Raw genomic sequence first — 22,312 nt, forward strand, 5'->3', positions numbered from 1 at the left:
TATACAGTATTCTGGAATGCTGTATATAAGGGCTCACTGGTGGTGGCCGCAGGTTATAGTCGCCAAATCTGCTGACAGGTTCCCTTTCAATATGTTGTGAATATATTGTTTTATAGGACCTGCTTGTGGTGGTAGGTTTTTTTTTTTCCTCATTCTTGTCTTGGCTCTCATTCCTGCCACTTCAGATTCAAAATAAGGATTTGTGAACAGGAACTATGGTTCCATGAGAATTATGAAGATGCTGAATGAAAAACCATAGTGTTAGGTCACATTGAGTATGTATATTAACTCCTTCACAGCTTGCTCCGTGCCCGGCAGGTAAGGGCTGTGTAACAGAACCTGCCTCTAACAATCCGTCGCCCACGATTTAACACAGCAGCATGGGGGCGTGCCATTCTATGTGCTGATCGGTGTGATTGCGGGGTGCTGATAGGTTGTTAATGCAGCTGGTGGTCTGCTGAAGACCCCTGTGCCTGTCATTACTGAGCTCCCTTGAAGTCCTGCCTGTAGCCAGACTTTAACGGAAACCAAGATTTTTGCTATATAAAACAAACATAAAGATTTAAGTCACCATCCTTTTCCCCCTTAAAAATAAAGATAATAATAGAAAAAAAAATTACACATATGTGGTATTGCCGCATACAGAACAGTCTGATCTCTCAAGATATAAAAATAATTAACTTAATCGGTGAGATCGTAAATGGAAAGAACTCAAGATTGCTAAAATTTGTTTTTTTGGTCTCTGCAATATAGCAAAAAATGCTGTAACAAGCGATGAAAACGTAATTTCTTTGTCGCTCCATTGGGAGACCCAGACAATCGGGTGTATAGCTTCTGCCTCCGGAGGCCACACAAAGTATTACACTTAAAAGTGTAAAGCCCCTCCCCTCTGCCTATACACCCTCCCGTGCATCACGGGCTCCTCAGTTTTTATGCTTTGTGCGAAGGAGGCACACATGCACGCATAGCTCCACATCTTAGTCAGCAGCAGCTGCTGACTATGTCGGATGGAAGAAAAGAGGGCCCCTAACAGGGCTCTCGGCATGCTCCCTTCTCACCCCACTCTGGTCGGCGGTGCGGTTAAGGTTGAGGTACCCATTGCGGGTACATAGACAGGAGCCACATGCTGTTTTCCTTCCCCATCCCTTAAGGGCTCTGGGTGAAGTGGGATCCTAATCGGTCTCCAGGCACTGGGACCGTGCTCCCTCCGCAGCCCCTGGGGAATCTGCTGGACAGGAGCCGAGTATCGTCAGGGACAAGGCCCTGCTACTGTGAGGTACTCTGTGTCCCCGTGGGGACGGCGCATGGAGCGCTTGTGTCATACACGCTGCAGCACTGCTGGGTGTGTTAGTGCGCCGGGGACTACCGCGCTGACCGTGCTTATTTGCCGGCCGCGCTTATAACTTTAGTCCCCGGCTTTTGAGGCCTAGTACCGCATATTCCCGCCCCCGGGTCTGCCAGTCAGGGGAAGGGCGGGACGCTGCACAGGACGTCAGCGCTGAGGGCTGGAGCATACTTTGTATCCTCCTCCCCCCTCACTGAGCACCGTGGGGCACCAGATTCTCGCACTTTCTAGGGCACGCCCACGGCCCCCTCCTCCTCACAGAACGCCGGCAGCCATTCCTGTCAGCACTTCTGAAGCTGGAGAGGAGAGACAACACGGCTCTGGGAGGCCCAGGCAGGGAATCTGGTGATCACACAACCGCTTTGGGCGGTCGGTAAGCAGCACCTGTTTCTAGGTGCTGGCCCCACTGAGTGCCGAAGTGTGTGTGTATATATATATATATATATATATTTATATGCTATACATTTACACTGTACGGTTGCACTGTTGATTTTTGGCTATATACCCTCCTGGATTGTACTCAGGAGATAACAGCATGTCGTCCGCAAAAAGCAAGGGTGCCAAAGCACAGGCTTACTTTGCAACCTGTACCTCATGTGCGGCTATACTACCGGCAGGTTCCACCGACCCTCATTGTGTGCAATGCTCGGCCCCTGTGACACTCAGCCGGAGTCTCAGCCACTGGTGGCCCAAGTGGAACTACCTGCTACCACTGTCCAGGTGACAGGGACGGAGTTTGCAGTATTTGCTGACAAACTTTCTGAGAGTATGGATAAATGGTCTGCTAAGATACTAGAAGCCTTGCAGTCCAGGCCGGTAACACAGGCCCCGGGCACTGTTGAATCATTGACCCCAGGCCCCCCTCGGTTGGAGCAGCAAAGTGCTCCTGGGGTGACTCATAGGTCCCAGAGTGAGGTCTCTGACACGGACCGCAGTCCCAGACCGCCTAAGCGGGCTCGCTGGGAAATTCCCTCGACTTCATCACACTGCTCAGGGTCTCAGCAGGAGGACTCTCTGGAGGATGAAACGGAGGTGGCAGATCAGGATTCTGATCCTGAGGCCGCTCTTAACCTAGATACGCCTGAAGGAGACGCCATAGTGAATGACCTTATAGCGTCCATCAATCAGGTGTTGGAGCTTTCTCCCCCAGCTCCTCCAATTGAGGAGTCAGCTTCTCAGCAGGAGAAATTCCGTTTCAGATTTCCCAAGCGTACGATAAGTACGTTTCTGGATCACTCCGACTTCAGAGAGGCAGTCCAGAAACACCGAGCTTGTCCAGATAAGCGCTTTTCTAAGCGCCTTAAGGACACGCGTTATCCCCTTCCCCCTGACGTGGTCAAGGGTTGGGCTCAGTGTCCCAAGGTGGATCCTCCAGTCTCCAGACTGGCGGCTAGATCCATAGTTGCCGTGGAAGATGGGGCTTCACTCAAAGATGCCACTGACAGGCAGATGGAGCTCTGGTTGAAATCCATCTATGAAGCTATCGGCGCGTCCTTTGCTCCGGCATTCGCAGCCGTATGGGCACTCCAAGCTATCTCAGCGTGTCACTCGCAGATTAATGCAGTCACACGTGCCTCTGCTCCGCAGGTGGTGTCCTTAACCTCTCAGGCGTCGGCGTTTGCGTCCTACGCCATTAATGCTGTCCTGGACTCTGCGAGCCGTACGGCGGTAGCTTCCGCCAATTCGGTGGCAGTCCGCAGGGCCATGTGGCTACGTGAATGGAAGGCAGACTCTGCTTCCAAAAAGTTCTTAACCGGTTTGCCATTTTCTGGCGACCCGCCTGTTTGGTGAGCGATTGGATGAAATCATTAAACAATCCAAGGGAAAGGACTCATCCTTACCCCAGTCCAAACCAAACAGACCTCAACAACGGAAGGTACAATCGAGGTTTCGGTGCTTTCGGCCCGCGGGCAGGTCTCAATTCTCCTCGTCCAACAGGCCACAGAAGGGTCAGAGGGACTCCGATTCATGGCGGTCTAAGTCACGTCCTAAAAAGACCGCCGGAGGAACCGCTCCCAAAGCGGCCTCCTCATGACTTTCGGCCTCTTCACACCGCATCCTCGGTCGGTGGCAGGCTCTCCCGCTTTTGCGACGCCTGGCTGCCACAGGTACAAGACCGTTGGGTGAGAGACATTCTGTCTCACGGTTACAGGATAGAGTTCAGCTCTCGTCCTCTGACTCGATTCTTCAGAACATCTCCGCCCCCCGAGCGAGCCGATGCTCTTCTTCAGGCGGTGTGCACTCTGAAGGCAGAAGGAGTGGTGATCCCTGTTCCTCTTCAGCAACAGGGTCAGGGTTTTTACTCCAACTTGTTTGTGGTGCCAAAAAAGGACGGATCTTTCCGTCCTGTTCTGGACCTAAAACTGCTCAACAAGCACGTAAAAACCAGGCGGTTCCGGATGGAATCGCTCCGCTCCGTCATCGCCTCAATGTCCCAAGGAGATTTCCTAGCATCAATCGACATCAAAGATGCTTATCTCCACGTACCGATTGCACCAGAGCATCAGCGCTTCCTGCGTTTCGCCATAGGGGACGAACACCTTCAGTTCGTGGCACTGCCTTTCGGCCTGGCGACAGCCCCACGGGTCTTCACCAAGGTCATGGCAACAGTAGTAGCAGTCCTACACTCTCAGGGACACTCGGTGATCCCTTACTTAGACGATCTGCTTGTCAAGGCACCCTCTCAAGTGGCATGCCAACACAGCCTGAACATTGCTCTGGAGACTCTCCAGAGGTTCGGGTGGATCATCAATTTTCCAAAGTCAAATCTGACACCGGCCCAATCACTGACATATCTTGGCATGGAGTTTCATACTCTCTCAGCGATAGTGAAGCTTCCGCTGGACAAACAGCGTTCACTACAGACAGGGGTGCAATCTCTCCTTCAAGGCCAGTCACACCCCTTGAGGCGCCTCATGCACTTCCTAGGGAAGATGGTAGCAGCAATGGAGGCAGTTCCTTTTGCGCAGTTTCATCTGCGTCCACTTCAATGGGACATTCTCCGCAAATGGGACAGGAAGTCGGCGTCCCTCGACAGGAACGTCCCCCTTTCTCAGGCAGCCAAAGCCTCCCTTCGGTGGTGGCTTCTTCCCACTTCATTGTCGAAGGGGAAATCCTTCCTACCCCCATCATTGGCGGTGGTCACGACGGACGCGAGTCTATCAGGGTGGGGAGCGGTCTTTCTCCACCACAGGGCTCAGGGTACCTGGACTCAGCCAGAGTCCTCCCTTCAGATCAATGTTCTGGAGATAAGGGCAGTGTATCTTGCCCTAAAGGCGTTCCAGCCGTGGCTGGAAGGCAAGCAGATCCGAATACAGTCGGACAACTCCACCGCGGTGGCATACATCAACCACCAAGGCGGAACACGCAGTCGGCAAGCCTTCCAGGAAGTCCGGCGGATTCTGCTGTGGGTGGAAGCCACAGCCTCCACCATATCCTCAGTTCACATCCCGGGCGTAGAAAACTGGGAAGCAGACTTTCTCAGTCGCCAGGGCATGGACGCAGGGGAATGGTCCCTTCACCCGGACGTGTTTCAAGAGATCTGTTGCCGCTGGGGGATGCCGGACGTCGACCTAATGGCGTCCCGGCACAACAACAAGGTCCCGGCATTCATGGCACGGTCTCAAGATCACAGAGCTCTGGCGGCAGACGCCTTAGTTCAGGATTGGTCGCAGTTTCAACTGCCTTATGTGTTTCCTCCTCTGGCACTGTTGCCCAGAGTGTTACGCAAGATCAGGTCCGACTGCCGCCGCGCCATCCTCGTCGCTCCAGACTGGCCGAGGAGGTCGTGGTACCCGGATCTGTGGCATCTCACGGTGGGCCAACCGTGGGCACTACCAGACCGCCCAGACTTGCTGTCTCAAGGGCCGTTTTTCCATCTGAATTCTGCGGCCCTCAACCTGACTGTGTGGCCATTGAGTCCTGGATCCTAGCGTCTTCAGGGTTATCTCAAGAGGTCATTGCCACTATGAGACAGGCTAGGAAACCACCGTCCGCCAAGATCTACCACAGGACGTGGAGGATATTCTTATCCTGGTGCTCTGATCAGGGTTTTACTCCCTGGCCATTTGCCTTGCCCACTTTTCTTTCCTTCCTTCAATCCGGATTGGAAAAGGGTTTGTCGCTCGGCTCACTTAAGGGACAAGTCTCAGCGCTCTCTGTGTTTTTTCAGAAGCGCCTAGCCAGACTTCCACAGGTACGCACGTTCCTGCAGGGGGTTTGTCACATAGTCCCTCCTTACAAGCGTCCGTTAGAACCCTGGGATCTGAACAGGGTGCTGATGGCTCTTCAGAAACCACCTTTCGAGCCAATGAAGGATATTTCTCTTTCACGCCTTTCGCAGAAAGTGGTCTTCCTAGTAGCAGTCACATCACTTCGGAGGGTGTCTGAGCTAGCAGCGCTGTCATGCAAAGCCCCTTTCCTGGTGTTTCACCAGGACAAGGTGGTTCTGCGTCCGGTTCCGGAATTTCTCCCTAAGGTGGTATCCCCCTTTCATCTCAATCAGGATATCTCCTTACCCTCTTTTTGTCCTCATCCAGTTCACCAATGTGAAAAGGATTTGCACTTGTTGGATCTGGTGAGAGCACTCAGACTCTACATTTCTCGTACGGCGCCCCTGCGCCGCTCGGATGCACTCTTTGTCCTTGTCGCTGGCCAGCGTAAAGGGTCACAGGTTTCCAAATCAACCCTGGCTCGGTGGATCAAGGAACCAATTCTCGAAGCTTACCGTTCTTCTGGGCTTCCGGTTCCCTCAGGGCTGAAGGCCCATTCTACCAGAGCCGTGGGTGCGTCCTGGGCTTTGCGGCACCAGGCTACGGCTCAGCAGGTGTGTCAGGCGGCTACCTGGTCGAGCCTGCACACTTTCACGAAACACTATCAGGTGCATACCTATGCTTCGGCAGATGCCAGCCTGGGTAGGCGAGTCCTTCAGGCGGCGGTTGCCCACCTGTAGGAACGGGCCGTTTTACGGCTCTATTACGAGGTATTATTTTACCCACCCAGGGACTGCTTTTGGACGTCCCAATTGTCTGGGTCTCCCAATGGAGCGACAAAGAAGGGAATTTTGTTTACTTACCGTAAATTCCTTTTCTTCTAGCTCCAATTGGGAGACCCAGCACCCGCCCCTGTTCCCTTCGGGCTGTTGTTCTTTGTGTACACATGTTGTTCATGTTGAATTGTTCTTGGTTATGGTTTTCAGTTCTCCGAACATCCTTCGGATTGAATTTACCTTAGACCAATTTATAAGTTTCCTCCTTCCTGCTTTTGCACCAAAACTGAGGAGCCCGTGATGCACGGGAGGGTGTATAGGCAGAGGGGAGGGGCTTTACACTTTTAAGTGTAATACTTTGTGTGGCCTCCGGAGGCAGAAGCTATACACCCGATTGTCTGGGTCTCCCAATTGGAGCTAGAAGAAAAGGAATTTACGGTAAGTAAACAAAATTCCCTTCATCTATCACAAAATGGTATTGATAAAGATGTCTTCTCACCCCACAAAAAATAAGCCATCAAATGACTCAATCGACTGAAGAATGAAATGGTAGGATTCTTGATAAATGGCGACACAACACCCCAAATTTATTTATTTTTTTTTTTACAAACGTCTGATATCTTTTTTTTCCCCACTATATACGGTAATAAAAAAAAGTAGATTTTGGGTACTCGCCGTAAAATCTTTCTTGGAGCCTTCATTGGGGGACACGGAGACCATGGGTTGTGTGCTGCTGCCACTAGGAGGCGACACTAAGCAAATCAAGGAAAAACTCCTCCTGTGCAGTACACACCCACCAACTGGCAATTGTTCCTCAGTTAGTGAGAAAGCAATAGGAGACAACAGTGAAGAACGAACAATCTTACAGAAGTGAACATTAACTCAACATTCAACAGTAACATTGAACAGTAACATATGTCCAACACAAGGGCGGGTGCTGTGTCCCCCAATGAAGGCTCCAAGAAAGAGATTTTACGGTGAGTACCCAAAATCTACTTTTCTTTATCGCCTCATTGGGGGACACAGAGACCATGGGACGTCCTAAAGCAGTCCCACGGGTGGGTCTAATGTTACTCTCAGGGCTGGCCTCGGTCCACTGCAGCCTGCAGAACTCGTCTACCGAGGCTCGCATCGGAGGATGCAAAAGTGTGGACCCTGTAGAACTTCGTGAAAGTGTGGAGCGAAGACCAGGTGGCCGCTTTGCAAAGCTGCGACGCTGGAGCGTGGTGACGGACCGCCTACGAGACTCCCACCGCCCTGGTGGAGTGGGCCATAATCCTGAGTGGGCGCGTTCTCCCTCTTACCCGGTAGGCTTCCAGTACGGCAGAGCGTATCCATCGCGCAATGGAGGACTTGGAGGCAGGTAGGCCTCTGCGCGGGCCGGACGGGAGCACAAAGAGGGAATCCGACTGTCTGAATTGAGACGTCCTGGAAATGTACAGGCGGAGAGCTCTGACCAAGTCCAGCTTGTGGAGAAGAACCTCACGAGGGTGCGAAGGTTTCGGGCAAAAGGAAGGGAGAACAATGTCCTCATTAAGATGGAAGGAGGAGACCACTTTGGGCAGAAAGGACGGTACCGGACGGAGGACTACCTTATCCTGGTGGAAGACAAGATATGGAGAGCGGCAGGAAAGCGCCGCTAGTTCAGATATCCGCCTGATTGACGTGATGGCAACTAAGAAAGCTACCTTCCAAGAGAGGAACGATAGAGACACCTCCTGCATAGGTTCAAAGGGGGAATGCTGTAGAACAGACAGAACCAGGTTGAGGTCCCAGGGCTCCACCGGAGGCTGAACGGGGGGTACCGAATGAGCAGCCCCCTGAATGAATGTGCGAACCTGAGAGCGAGAGGCAATCCTCCTCTGAAAGAGAATGGAAAGAGCAGACACCTGCCCTTTGAGAGAGCTGAGTGCTAGCCCAGCGTCCAGACCAGACTGCAGGAAGGACAACAGAACTGGCAAGGAGAAGGTCATGGCTGTGACCTGGTTAGCTTCGCACCAGCGGAAATAGGCCTTCCACGTACGGTGGTAGATGCGGGAAGAGGAAGGCTTCCGTGCTTTGATCATTGTCTGGACGACCCTTTCTGAGAATCCCGAGGAAGTCAATACTGCAGCTTCAACAGCCATGCCGTTAAATTGAGCGACTGTGAATTCTGGTGAAGAAAAGGCCCCTGAGTGAGAAGGTCCTGGACGTCTGGAAGTCTCCACGGAACGTCGGCGAGAAGGTGCACGAGCTCTGCGTACCATGGGTGACGGGGCCAATCTAGGGCCACGAGAATCACCGGAACTCCTTCTGCCTTGATCTTCTTGACTAGCTTGGGAATAAGCGGAAGCGGAGGAAAGAGGTATGGCAGAGAGAACTGCGACCAGGGGATCGCTAGGGCGTCCGTTGCGAGCGCCAGTGGGTCTCTTGCTCTGGAGACGAACTGGGGCACCTTGTGATTCCACCTAGAGGCCAGGAGATCCACGTCGTGGGTCCCCCACCTGGAACAGATCTGTTGGAAGATTCTGGGATTGAGGGACCACTCTCCCGCGTCGAGGCCTTCTCGGCTGAGGAAGTCGGCGGCCCAATTGTCCACACCCGGGATGTGGACCGCCGAAATTGCTGGGATGTTCTGTTTGGCCCAGTCGAGGATTTGAAATACCTCTCTCATCGCCTCTCGGCTGCATGTTCCACCCTGACGGTTTATGTAGGCCACAGTGGTTGCATTGTCGGACTGCACCCGAACTGGGTGTCCGCGAAGCAGAGCCTTCCAGTGAAAGAGAGCTAGACGAACTGACCTGAGTTCCAAGATGTTGATGGGAAGCTTGGTTTCCGGCTTGGTGCAACGACCCTGAACTGTGAGGTCCTGGAATGTGGCTCCCCATCCTAGCAGGCTGGCGTCTGTCGTGATAACCTTCCATCAAAGGGGAAGAAATGATCTCCCCTGGAGGGTGAGGGGAGAGCATTTCCACCATTCCAATGACTGTCTGACTCGAGGAGGGATCGCAATTGGCCGATCCAGGGAGTGAAGAGTCTTGTCCCATGCCGCCAGAAGGAGACCCTGAAGAGGGCGAGTATGGGATTGACTGTAGGGCACCGCTTCCAGTGACGCCACCATCTTCCCGAGAATGCTCATGCAGTACCGAAGGGAGCAACGGGGTGCGCGTTGGAGCTTCCAAATCCCCTTGAGGATAGCTGAGAGCTTGTCCTTGGGCAGAAGAACCCTCGCCTGCGTGGTGTCGAAGATCATGCTGAGGAATGAGATGCGTTGAGCCGGGATCAGAGATGACTTTGGTCTGTTGATCAACCAGCCGAGACGGGTTAGAGTATCCAGAGTGATGTTGAGACTGTCGCGGCACTCCGACGCCGAGGGAGCCTTGATCAAAATGTCGTCCAGGTACGGGATGGCTAGAATTCCCCGGGTCCGAAGGATAGCCATGACAGTAGCCATCACCTTGGTGAAGACTCTGGGAGCTGTCGAGAGCCCGAATGGGAGAGCAGTGAACTGAAAGTGTTGCTCCTGAACCACGAAGCGTAAGAATCTCTGATGAGCTGGAAAGATCGGGATGTGGAGATAGGCGTCCTGGATGTCCACCGAGCAAAGGAACTCCCCGGGTTCCATGGACGCTATCACTGAGCGCAGAGACTCCATGCGGAATCGCCGGAGACGGACCCGCCTGTTGAGGCGCTTGAGATCCAGAATGGGGCGGACTGTGTCATTCTTTTTCGGTACCACGAAGAGGTTTGAATAGAAACCCCGGAATCTGTCTTGAGGGGGAACGGGGGTGATGACCCCGGAGTCTCGCATGGACTGGATGGCTGTGAAGAAGCCCTTGATGAGGGAGGGATCCTTGGGGGGTTTGGACCTGACGAAGCGTGAGCCTGGGAGTGAAGAAAACTCTATCTTGTAGCCGTGAGAGACGATGTCTCGAACCCAGGCGTCTTCTATCACGGAAAGCCACGTGTCTCTGAACATGCGGAGACGCCCGCCGACCCTGGATGAGGATCCGGGGACGGGGGCCCAGTCATGCGGAGGAGAATCTGTTGGATCTGGAGCTGGAGGGCTTGGGCTGTTGGCCACGTGAACGCCAGGAACACCAGTGAGGTGTTGCCTTAAAGGAGGGCTTCCGTCTCTCCTGTCGTGCTGGGGACCGCTCCCGACGTGTGTTGGTGTTGGTAGAGAATTGACGAAAGGGGCGAAAGGGCAAAGCCCGCCGCTTTGGAGGGGCACGGGAGATCCTCTGTTGGGGGAGGAAGGTACTCTTGCCCCCCGTAGCCTCAGAGATGATCTTGTCCAGCTTTTCTCCGAAGAGTCTGGCACCAAAAAAGGGAAGACTGCTGCGGGACTTTTTGGATGCTGAGTCTGCGTTCCACGCTTTTAGCCACAGGGCTCTGCGGATTGCAGTAATGTTGCCGGCTGCCAGGGAGGCGGAAGCAGCAGAGTTGAGGGACGCAGCGACTAGATATTTTCCGGCATGTGCGATCTGATCTGCGAGATCAGCCAGCTCGGGTCTGGGAGCGTCCGCCTGGATACCACGCCGAAGGAGCTTTGCCCAGGCGGTGACAGCCTTGGAAACCCAGGTGGCTGCAAAGGCTGGGGTGATGGCAGAGCCGGAGGCCTCAAAGGCCGACCTGGCTAAGGATTCTATGGTCCGGTCCGAGGGATCCTTGAGGGAGGAGCCATCAGACAGCGGCAGGGTAGTGCTGGACGAGAGTCGGGAAATCGGAGGGTCCACTGAAGGGGCCACTGACCACTCCGGTGGAAAGGGATAAAGGACCTGTGCCCGCTTGCGCTTCTGGAAACGCTTGTCGGGATGTTCCCACTGTCTGGAGAAAACATCCTCAAACTCCCTGTGGTTGCCAAAGGTTCTTGGCAGTTTCTTGGCCCTTTTGAAAGGGACTGATTGACTGGTAGGAGCCGGATCAACATCATTCACCTCTAGGGTCTGATTGACAGCAATGACCAGACTGTCCATCATACTGGTCAGCTTGGAGATATGTTCAGAGTCCAGATCGGAGTCAGAAGCAAAGTCCTGGTCCGAATCTGGGGCTGCTGCAGAGGAGGCAGGAGACAGCGGGCGTGATGCTCTGGCGGCCATAGCAGGGCTAGGGGAGCTGGAGGATGACCCAGAGAGGGACCGCTTCCCAGACCACCTGTGAGTTCTGCCCTGCCAGGCTGGAGGCGCTGCGGGCTCAGACTCGCTCACCGGAGGGACTCCAGAGGAGGAGGCGGACAGACGCTCTATGGCCGAGGCTAAGGATTGAGACATGTTAGTTAGGTTGTCCACGGACTGAGAGAGAGCTGAGGCCCAACCAGGCATGGGGGCCGAGTCCTCATTACGGGCGGTGGGGGGCTCCGTAGTAGTCATGTTAGGGGTGCTACAGGCTAGGCAGATGGGGGAGGACTGCCCTGAGGGAAACTTTTTTAGGCAAGAGGTGCAGGCGAAGTGAAGCACTACGGCCTGTGGCTGAGAGCGGGTCGCTCTTGTGCAGGACATGGGACAGAAGAGAGAGAATGAGAGAGGCAAGGAAAAACAGACAGGAGGATGCCAGGTGGATGAGGTACTGGGGAAGGAGCTGCCTCCCAGTGGCAGGGCTTACCCAGACTCTGGCGTCCTGTGTGTGAGCTGGCTCTGTGTGCAGGCGCTGTGTCCTGTTCCAGTTTGCAGGCTGAGGGAGCAGAGGTGGGGGCTCCGAGGAGCTGCAGGGACGTGAGGCCGGTGGCTGCACGTGGAGCGTGTCTGCCGCACAGGAAGATCGCAGGGCAGTGATGGCGCTGCTGAATGCCCGGGCCGGAGGAGGAGCAGGAAAAGAGCGCGCGAAAAAACGGCGCGCAGGTGAGGAAAAAGCCTGCAGGGATTGGCCGGGAGAGAGGAGGCCCGTGGTTGGCTGGAAAAGGGCGCGCAGAGGCCTGCTGTGACTGGCTGCTGGGGCGGGCGGGCCTGCTGGAAGCGAGAGCTCACGCGATAGGCCGGCCGGGAGGGGGCGTGGCCGGACGTGAGCTAGGCCGGAGGGAAGCCGGGGGCTAAATTCTGAGGTGAGGCCGCAGGGGGGGCCGTGTACAGCGCCGAGGACGGGATCGGGACTGTGGAGGGAGCCGAGCGTACTTCCAGCCTGGAGGGGAGCTGACCCGGGGTAAGGAGAGCTAATTCTATGGATCATCATTTTAAAAATTATTTTATTTTTTTTTTTTTTTTTAAACGGAGCCCCCCATGACCCGGGACAAGGGATGGGTACCTGTCCCGGTGGCTGATAGTCCTCCTTGGTTTGATCCTGGCCTCCTGGGAAAGACATAGGGAGACTGGTATCTTCCAATGATTTTTCATCTCCCCTCCCTGTTCAGGCCGGCTGTGGAAGGCGAGCGTGCAGGGGGAGGGGGGAAAGGACCATCCGCCTGTCCCTCTGTGCGGATGCTCCCCAAACAGTCTTGAGAGTGTTGGGGGGGTAGGGTCCTGCCAGACAGGCATGGAAGACAACGGAAGTGGCGGACGGACCCCACTTCTGTGCGACCGGCCTCTAGGGGGGAGAGCAGGGTGAGCGATTACACCCTGTCGCCCGACGAGCTGTGTCTGAAACGAGAAAGCAAAAGATTAAAAAATACAAACCTGAGGGGCTGGGAGCAGCCCCAAGTGTGTCCACCTCCTATGGACACTAAGCTTAAACTGAGGAACAATTGCCAGTTGGTGGGTGTATACTGCATAGGAGGAGTTTTTCCTTGATTTGCTTAGTGTCGCCGCCTAGCCGCAGCAGCATACAACCCATGGTCTCTGTGTCCCCCAATGAAGTGATAAAGAAACAACTGCATGTGTTTGGTATTGCAATAATCGCACTGAGGAGAATCATACTATGAGGTAATTTTTACCATACAGTGTACACCGTAAAAGCAATTCCCAAAAATCTGTGTCAGAATTGCGGGGTTTTTTTCACGATTTCACCGCATTTGGAAGGTTTTTCCTATTTTGCAGTACACTATGTGATAAAATAAATGGTGTTAGTCTAAGGTACAGCTCATTCCACAAAAAGCAAGCTCTTGTACATCTCTGTGGACAGAAAAATAAAAAATGTATAGCTCTTGGAAGAAGGGGATGAAAAAACGAAAATACCAAAACAGAAATTGGCTGCATTGTGAAGGGGTTAAAGTGAACCTGTCAGGTGCAATATGCACCCAGAGCCACATGCAGTTCTGGGTGCAGATTGCTAATCCCTGCCTAACTGTCCCTGTATACACTACCATAGATAAAGAGATTTTTAGAAAAAATATTTCTAGAGATTCTTGATGATATGCTAATGATCGAGGGAACAAGTTGTGAGGGTGTTAGTTCCCCCGACTAGTCCTCCCTCTTAGCTTGTTAGCATGCCCACAGGGGCAAACTAACATGTTATTCAATGCCCATTGCCTAGGGTCATCGGTAGTGATGCGCGTACCTGTGTCCGTTGCCACCGCCTCAGACACCGGGTTTAGGCTCAAATGCACATGATCAGAAGTCATGTGGACTATGAAGCTGGGTTTATGTGTCCCAGGTTCAGAGAGGTCTAGTGCGCATGACTTGGAATTGCGGTGACTTATGATCATGTGCACTGATCCTAAAGCCGGTGTCCGAGACTGTGACAACGGACACAGGTACATGCATCACTGCTGATGACGCTGGGCAATGGGCATTGAATAGCATGTTAGTACACCCCTGTGGGCGTGCTAACATGCTAAGAGGGTGGACTAGTCAGGGGAAGGAACGCCCTTGCAACTAGTCCCTGCACTCATTAGCAAATAATAAAGAATCTTTAGAAATACTTTTTCTAATGATCTCTTTCTATGCTAGTGTATACAGGGCCAGTTAGGCAGGGATCAGAGATATACCCTAGAACTACCCGTGGTTCTGGGTGCATATTGCACCTTACAGGTTCTGTTTTAAGCAGATTTGTTACCTGATTTTACAATGAGACTAAACAAAGTATTAAATAGATTTCTTTGTCGCTCCATTGGGAGACCCAGACAATTGGGTGTATAGCTTCTGCCTCTGGAGGCCACACAAAGTATTACACTTTTAAAAAAGTGTAACCCCTCCCCTCTGCCTATACACCCTCCCGTGGATCACGGGCTCCTCAGTTTTATGCTTTGTGTGGAAGGAGGCACACATCCACTCATGCATTCTCATACATAGTTATGTCGGATGGAAGAAAAGAGGACCCCGATGGGGTCCCCGGCATGTTCCCTTCTCACCCCACTATGTCGGCGGTGTTGTTAAGGTTGAGGTACCCATTGCGGGTACGGAGGCTGGAGCCACATGCCGTGTCCTTCACCATCCCTTATGCGGCTCTGGGAGAAGTGGGATCCTAAGCGGTCATCCATGAGCTGGGACCGTGCTCCATCCGCAGCCCCTGGTGGAACCTGCCGGACCGGAGCTTCTTCACCCCCAGGGACCGGGCCCTGCAACTGGAAGGTACTCTGTGTCCCCATGTGGGGACTGTACTGAGAGGGTCGCACCTTATCCCCGGAAGCCGCGGTAGTTCCGTCCGTTGTCTTTTCAGCGGACTTCCGCGCCGACCGTGCCTGCTTGTCGGGCACGGCCTCAAATTTAGTCCCTGGCTTCGCCACAGCCTAGTTGCGAAAACTCCCGCCCCCGAGCCTGCCTGTCAGGGGTTAGGGCGGGATTGCCGACATGACGTCGGCTTTGAGGGCTGGAGCATCCTGCATGTTTCCCTCCCCCCTCATTGACCACTGTGGGGACTCCAGATTCCCGCTCTTTGCTGGCGCCGCCCTCGGCTCCACTCCCCCCCCTGAGAGCTCCGGCAGCCATTTTTAGCATTCTGCCGGTGGATGCTACTCAGCAGCAAAGCTCTGCAGCTCCGGGGGATCCACGACAGGGAATCTGGAGGACACACTCCGCTCGTTAGCGGTTGGTAAGCCACACCGGTCACGGTGCTGGTCCCCCTATCTGTTCGGAAAGGCTGTATACCCTTTTCCTATATACCCTCAGTGGTCACTCTCCTAAGAGACAACAGCATGTCATCCACAAGGAGCAAAGCTACTAAGGCACAGATTTTTTTCGCGGCCTGTACCTCTTGTGGGGCTATGTTGCCTGCGGGACCCACCTACCCTCACTGTGATCAATGCTCGACTCCTGCCACGCTTGCTCAGCCGGAGCCTAGGGCACTTGTGGGCCCCTCGGCTCATGTAGATCCCCCTGCTCCCATTGAACAGGCTGCAGGGACAGAGTCACCGTTGTTGGCCTCTTTCGCTGGAAAACTCTCTGTCACTTTCTCAGTCCATTGCACAGTCTATGGACAAATGGTCATCTAAGCTCCTTGAAGCTTTGCAGTCCAGACCGGGCCCTTCACAGGCCCCGGCCCCTGTTAGTCTGTCTCCTCCAGGCCCTTCTCGGTCCGCGCCGCAGCGCGCTTCCAGGATAGCCCCTAGGCCCCAGGCGGAGGACTCCTGCCCGGACCGCAGCCCCAGACCGGCTAAGCGGCCTCGCTGGGACTCTTCCCCGGCCTCCTCACGCTGCTCTGGATCCCAGCTTGAGGACTCTCAGGATGACGAGGCGGACGGGGGAGCTCAGGGCTCTGACCCTGACTTCGCCCTTAACCTTGATACCCCTCAGGGGGATGCCTTAGTAAATGATCTTATCTCGTCCATCAACCAGGTGTTGGATCTCACACCACCGCCGCCTCCTGCAGAGGAGTCGGCTTCTCAGCAGGAGAAACACCAATTCCGTTTCCCCAAACGTACGCGCAATACGTTTTTTGATCACTCTAACTTCACGAACGGTTGGATGAGATTATTAAGGAATCCTCGGGAAAGGACTCCTCCTTACCCCAGTCCAAACCTAAGAGACCTCAGCAGAGAAAAATCCAATCGAGGTTTCGGTCCTTTCGTCCCTCCGCCAAGTCCCAATCCTCTTCGACCAACCGGCCGGAGAAAGGCCAGAGGAACTCCTATGCGTGGCGGTCCAAGTCACGCCCCCAAAAGGCCGCAGGAGGCACTGACTCCAAGACGGCCTCCTCATGACTCTGGGCCTCATCTAGCCACATCCTCGGTCGGTGGCAGGCTCTCCCGCTTTGGCGACGCCTGGTGGCCACACGTTCAAGACCGATGGGTGAGAGACATTCTGTCTCATGGTTACAGGATAGAGTTCAGCTCTCGACCTACGGCTCGTTTCTTCAGAACCTCCCCACCCCCTGCGCAGGCCGACGCACTTTTTCAGGCAGTGGACGCTCTAAAGATTGAAGGAGTTGTGATTCACGTTCCCCTTCAGGAACGTGGTCGCGGTTTTTACTCCAACTTGTTCGTGGTGCCAAAAAAGGACGGGTCATTCTGTCCCATTCTGGACCTCAAGCTGCTCAACAGACATGTGAGAACCAGACGATTTCGGATGGAATCTCTCCGCTCGGTCATCGCCTCGATGTCACAAGGAGACTTCCTAGCATCGATCGACATCAAGGATGCTTATCTCCATGTGCTGATCGCACCCGAACATCAACGTTTCCTGCGTTTCGCCATCGGGGACGAACACCTCCAGTTCGTCGCATTGCCCTTCGGCCTGGCGACAGCCCCACGGGTTTTCACCAAAGTCATGGCATCCGTCGTGGCGGTCCTGCACTCTCAGGGCCACTCGGTGATCCTCTACTTGGACGATCTCCTAGTCAGGGCTCCTTCTCGGGTGGCGTGTCAACGAAGTCTTTCCGTCACTCTGGAAACTCTCCAGCAGTTCGGGTGGATCATCAATTTCCCGAAATCCAAGTTGACGCCGACCCAATCACTGACTTACCTCGGGATGGAGTTTCATACCCAGCCAGCGTTAGTCAAGCTACCGAGGCGGTCGTGGTATCCGGATCTGTGGCATCTCGTGGTGGGTCAACCGTGGGCACTTCCAGACCGCCCAGACTTGCTGTCACAAGGCCCGTTTTTCCATCTGAATTCTGTGGCCCTCAACCTGACTGTGTGGCCATTGAGTCCTGGCTCCTAGCGTCTTCAGGGTTATCTCAGGATGTCATTGTCACCATGAGACAAGCCAGGAAGCCTACGTCCGCCAAGATCTATTACAGGTCTTGGCAAATCTTCTTATCCTGGTGCTCTGATAACGGTTTTCCTCCATGGCCGTTTGCCTTACCCACATTTCTTTCATTTCTACAATCTGGAATGGACAAGGGTTTGTCCCTCGGCTCTCTCAAGGGCCAAGTTTCGGCGCTCTCCGTGTTTTTTCAAAAGCGTCTAGCCAGGCTTCCGCAGGTCCGCACGTTCCTGCAGGGGGTTTCCCACATGGTTCCACCTTACAAACGTCCGTTGGAACCTTGGGATCTTAACAGGGTCCTGACGGCTCTTCAAAAGCCGCCTTTTGAGCCGCTGCGGGATGTCTCTCTCTCCCGTCTTTCCCAGAAGGTGGCCTTCCTGGTGGCAGTCACATCACTTCGGAGAGTGTCTGAGCTTGCAGCGCTGTCATGCAAAGCTCCCTTCCTGGTTTTTCACCAGGATAAGGTGGTTCTGCGTCCTGTCCCGGAATTTCTCCCTAAGGTGGTATCCCCTTTTTATCTAAATCAGGATATCTCCTTGCCTTCCTTTTGCCCTAATCCAATTCACCAGTGTGAAAAGGATTTGCACTCTTTGGATCTAGTGAGAGCACTCCGGCTCTACGTGTCTCGCACGGCGCCCCTGCGCCGTTCAGACGCGCTCTTTGTCCTTGTCGCTGGCCAGCGCAAGGGCTCTCAGGCCTCCAAGTCAACCTTGGCTCGGTGGATCAAGGAACCGATTCTCGAGGCCTACCGTACTTCTGGGCTTCCGCTCCCTTCAGGGTTGAAAGCCCATTCTACCAGAGCCGTAGGTGCGTCCTGGGCATTGCGGCACCGGGCGACAGCTCAGCAGGTGTGTCAGGCAGCTACGTGGTCTAGTCTGCACACTTTCACGAAGCACTATCAAGTGCATACCTATGCTTCGGCAGACACCAGTCTAGGTAGGCGAGTCCTCCAGGCGGCGGTTGCCCACCTGTAAGAGGGGGCCGTTTTCGGCTCTTTCTATTGAGATATTGTTTTTTACCCACCCAAGGACTGCTCTTGGACGTCCCAATTGTCTGGGTCTCCCAATGGAGCGACAAAGAAAAAGGGAATTTTGTTTACTTACCGTAAATTCCTTTTCTTCTAGCTCCTATTGGGAGACCCAGCACCCACCCCTGTGCCCTTCGGGCTGCTGGTTCTTTTGTGTACACATGTTGTTGATGTTGATTTGTTATTTTGGTTCATGGTCTTCAGTTCTCCGAACATCCTTCGGATTGAATTTACCCTAGACCAATTTATAAGTTTTCTCCTTCCTGCTTTTGCACAAAAACTGAGGCGCCCGTGATCCACGGGAGGGTGTATATGCAGAGGGGAGGGGTTACACTTTTTAAAGTGTAATACTTTGTGTGGCCTCCGGAGGCAGAAGCTATACACCCAATTGTCTGGGTCTCCCAATAGGAGCTAGAAGAAAAGGAATTTACGGTAAGTAAACAAAATTCCCTTTTTTATACCTGAGGATGCAGGTGTAATTGCTTTGCAGATTCATGTCAGAATGACTGACTGTATATTTCTGATATTAAGATTAGTAATTTGTTAGCCCAGCTATAGAATGAAATAGCTCATGAGTCCATATGTATTCAGTCTCCACACACCCAACCTGAGTGACAGCTGCAGCCTGTACTGATCAGTGTGAGATCTCAGCAGGGAGGAGGGACACTGAGGTGCTGTCAATCACACTATGTGGCCGGAGATTGAGTTAAACTTTCATAAAGGATTATACAATTATTCTTTAGATGAATATATATTTGCTGTGGGATCTGTGCTATAATATTGCATGATTGTTTTATATATCTTTTAGTTGGTTTATCCTTTATCATTTTTGACCCTTCCTATTTCCATCATCGCCATATTTTTGTATAGAACAGACTTTATTTTGGTTGTCTTAATCCTTTTACAGTTTTCTTGGTTAAATAAAAAGATTGAAAAGAAAGGTTCAGAGGATTATGTTACTATGAAAACCTTTGAGATGCCCCTTGTTACTCCACCAACCCTAGCATTGCCTCTCCTTTTATTTCAGTTTTCCTCTTTTTCCGTGAATTTTGATAATATATAGAATCTTGAATCTTCTCTCTCATCTATGTAAGGAGGAGTCTCACACCCGAAAGCATATGTTAGAGAAAACCAGTCTGAGTGGCCGCTCCGAGCTGCAGCACCTCAGCGGTCATCTGGTACGTGCTAATGACAGTCTTTATGCCAAAGATGAAGAGCTTGAAGGTGTAAGATTACAGCTGGACTCTGCTACTGCAGGACGAGAGCGAGCGGAGCGGGAACTTGAGCAAACTCTGCAAACCGTAAAGGTGACACTTGTGTGTTGTAAAAATTAAATCCGCCGTCCTTCATCAATCACTGCTGCAAAATACTGACATATGCTGGATGCTCTCTGCCACACCAGCCGGTGTTTGGTAACACAGTGCTGTCTACACACAGAATACACAGAGGAAGTCTTATAGAGAATCGTCACGTCATCATTTTCTGCTGGTAATAGACGTTTCACCATTCACATGCATATCACATTATTAGTTAAAGGGAACCTGTCACCAGTTTTTTGGCCTATAAGCTGCAGCCACCACCACCAGGCTCTTATATACAGCATTCTAACATGCCCAGGCCGGGGGTATAACATAAAAAACACTTTATAATACTTACCTAATGGTCGCACTGTGGGCCTAATGGACGTCTCCGTTGTTTGGTGCGGGTGCCTCCTCTTTCGGCCATCTTTGTCCTCTTTCTGAAGCCTGGGTGCATAATGTGGCTACATCATACACACTCGCCGGTCCTGCTCAGGTGCACTACAATACTTTGATCTGCCCTGCTCCGGACCTGAATGCCAGTGAGTGTGGATGACGTCAGACCCGTCATGCACCGCGGCTAGAGAAGAAGGAGGATAAAGATGGCCAAAAGAGGCGGCTCCGGCACCGGACAACGGAGACGCCCATTAGGCCCACAGCCCAAATGTTAGGTGAGTATTATAAAGTGTTTTTATGTTATACCCCCGGCCTGGGCTCTTATATACAGCATGTTAGAATGCTGTATATAAGAGCCTGGTGGTGGTGGCCGCAGCTTATAGGCCAAAAAAGTGGTGACAGGTTCCCTTTAAATGGAATCTGCCACCAGGTCTATTGCTTCCTAATTTGAGAGATGTATAATGTAGGGACAAGGATTCTGATTCCGGTAACCTGTCACTTACTGGACTGCCTACTGTAATTTTGAAAAAAAAATCACTATTATGGCAGAATAACTAGTAAACTTGCTGCCATGAAATACTTCATATTCATGAGCTCTCTGTAATCCCCCTGTTCCCACCATTCATTGGCAGCTTTTTGCCTATACACAGGATTTAAAGAATGCTGCCAATCAGTGGTGTGGGCAGAGTTATACAGAGCTCAACATACAGAGTAGTTGGAGATCTGCAGATAAAAAAAACACGTTTAATCAAAATTACAGTAAGCAGCCCACTAAGTGACACATCACTGGAATCAGGGTCTCTGCCCCTAAAACCAACTGCTCTCAGATGGGGGGGGGGGGGGGAGTCAAAAACCTGGTGACAGATTCTCTTTTATTGAAAAGTGTTTTTTAACATTGGATATGTAAAGCATATCTACAGGATATGAAATTAATGCAAGGTTGGCTCTGAAATGTACAAACTTTCTGCTGTATGCAATAAACCCATGAAACAAACAGTGCACATAACTCAGCACAACTACAGTGCCATGCAAAAGTTTGGGCACCACTGGTCAAAATCCTTTTATTGTGAACAGTTAAGCAAATTGAAGATGAAATGATGTCTAAAAGGCATAAAGTCAAAGATGACACATTTCCTTTTGTATTTTAGGCAAAAAATATATTTTTTAAATCTTTTATATTTGAAAAATTTCAGACGTTAATTAGCCTGTTAGGGTTATTGTTTGTTGACTATCATCGTTACGAAAGACTAGGTGATGCAAATTTCACAGCTTTATAAAACCCAATCCTCTAACCTTGTATCAAAAACCATCAGCCATGGCTTCTTCTAAGCAAGCTGCCTGGCACTCTGAAAATGCTGCAGGCCCACAAAGCATAAGAAAGGTATAAGAAGATAGCAAAGAGTTTTCAAGTTTCCCTTTCCTCGTTCAAAATGTAACTAAGAAATGGCAGTTAACAGGAACAGTGGAGGTCAAGATAAGGTCTGGAAGACCAAGCTAAATTTCTGACAGAGCTACTCATAGGATTGCTAGAGTGGCAAATAAGAACCCCTGCTTAACTACAAAAGACCTTCAGGATGATTTAGCAGACTTTGGAGCTGTGGTATATTGTTCTACTGATCAGAGACACCTACATAAATATGGTCTTCATGGAAGGTTCATCAGTAGAAAATCTCTTCTGTGTCCTCACTATAAAACTCAGGGTCAGAAGTATGCAAAAGAACATCTGAACAAGCCTGATGCATTTTGGGAACAAATCCTGTGGACTCATGAGGTTAAAATAGAACTCTTTGGCCAGAATGATCAAAGGTATGTGTGGAGAAAAAATAGCACAGAATTTCAGGAAAAGAAAATCTCGCCAACCATTAAGTATGGAAGTGGATCAATCATTCTTTAGGATTGTGTTACAGCCAGTAGCACTGGAAACCTTTCATGAGTAGAAGAAAGAATGGATTCTATGAAATTTCAACAAATTATTGATAGAAACATACCACCATCTGTAAAAAAAAGCTGAAGTTGAAAAGAGGATGGCTTCTACAAATGGACAATGATCCTAAACACGCATCACATTAAACGATCGCAAAAGACACAAGCTGAAGGTTTTATAATTGCTCTCACAGTCCCCTGATCTGAACATCATTGAAATTCTGTGGCTAGACCTCAAAAGAGCAGTGCATGCAAGATGAGCCAGGAAGCTCACAGAACTGGAAAACGTTCCCAAGGAAGAATAGAAGAAAATCTCTCAGACAAGAATTGAAAGACTCTTGGCTG

The 22,312-nt window shown here is 51.9% G+C and overlaps 1 protein-coding gene across 3 annotated transcripts in view; it reads left to right on the forward strand.

Moving 5' to 3' along the window:
- CEP63 (centrosomal protein 63) overlaps window positions 1-22,312 on the forward strand; it is a 109,431-nt gene that overhangs the window by 36,104 nt on the left and 51,015 nt on the right. For 2 of the 3 annotated variants that reach the window (XM_075341006.1, XM_075341007.1), the window contains exon 7: window positions 19,445-19,657. In XM_075341006.1, coding sequence (XP_075197121.1) covers window positions 19,445-19,657 — 213 coding nt within the window. The remainder of the gene's footprint in view (window positions 1-19,444; window positions 19,658-22,312) is intronic. The other variant, XM_075341008.1, reaches the window with a different exon arrangement.

This window comes from Anomaloglossus baeobatrachus, chromosome 3 (assembly GCF_048569485.1).
Source record: "Anomaloglossus baeobatrachus isolate aAnoBae1 chromosome 3, aAnoBae1.hap1, whole genome shotgun sequence".
Taxonomy (NCBI): Eukaryota; Metazoa; Chordata; class Amphibia; order Anura; family Aromobatidae; genus Anomaloglossus; species Anomaloglossus baeobatrachus.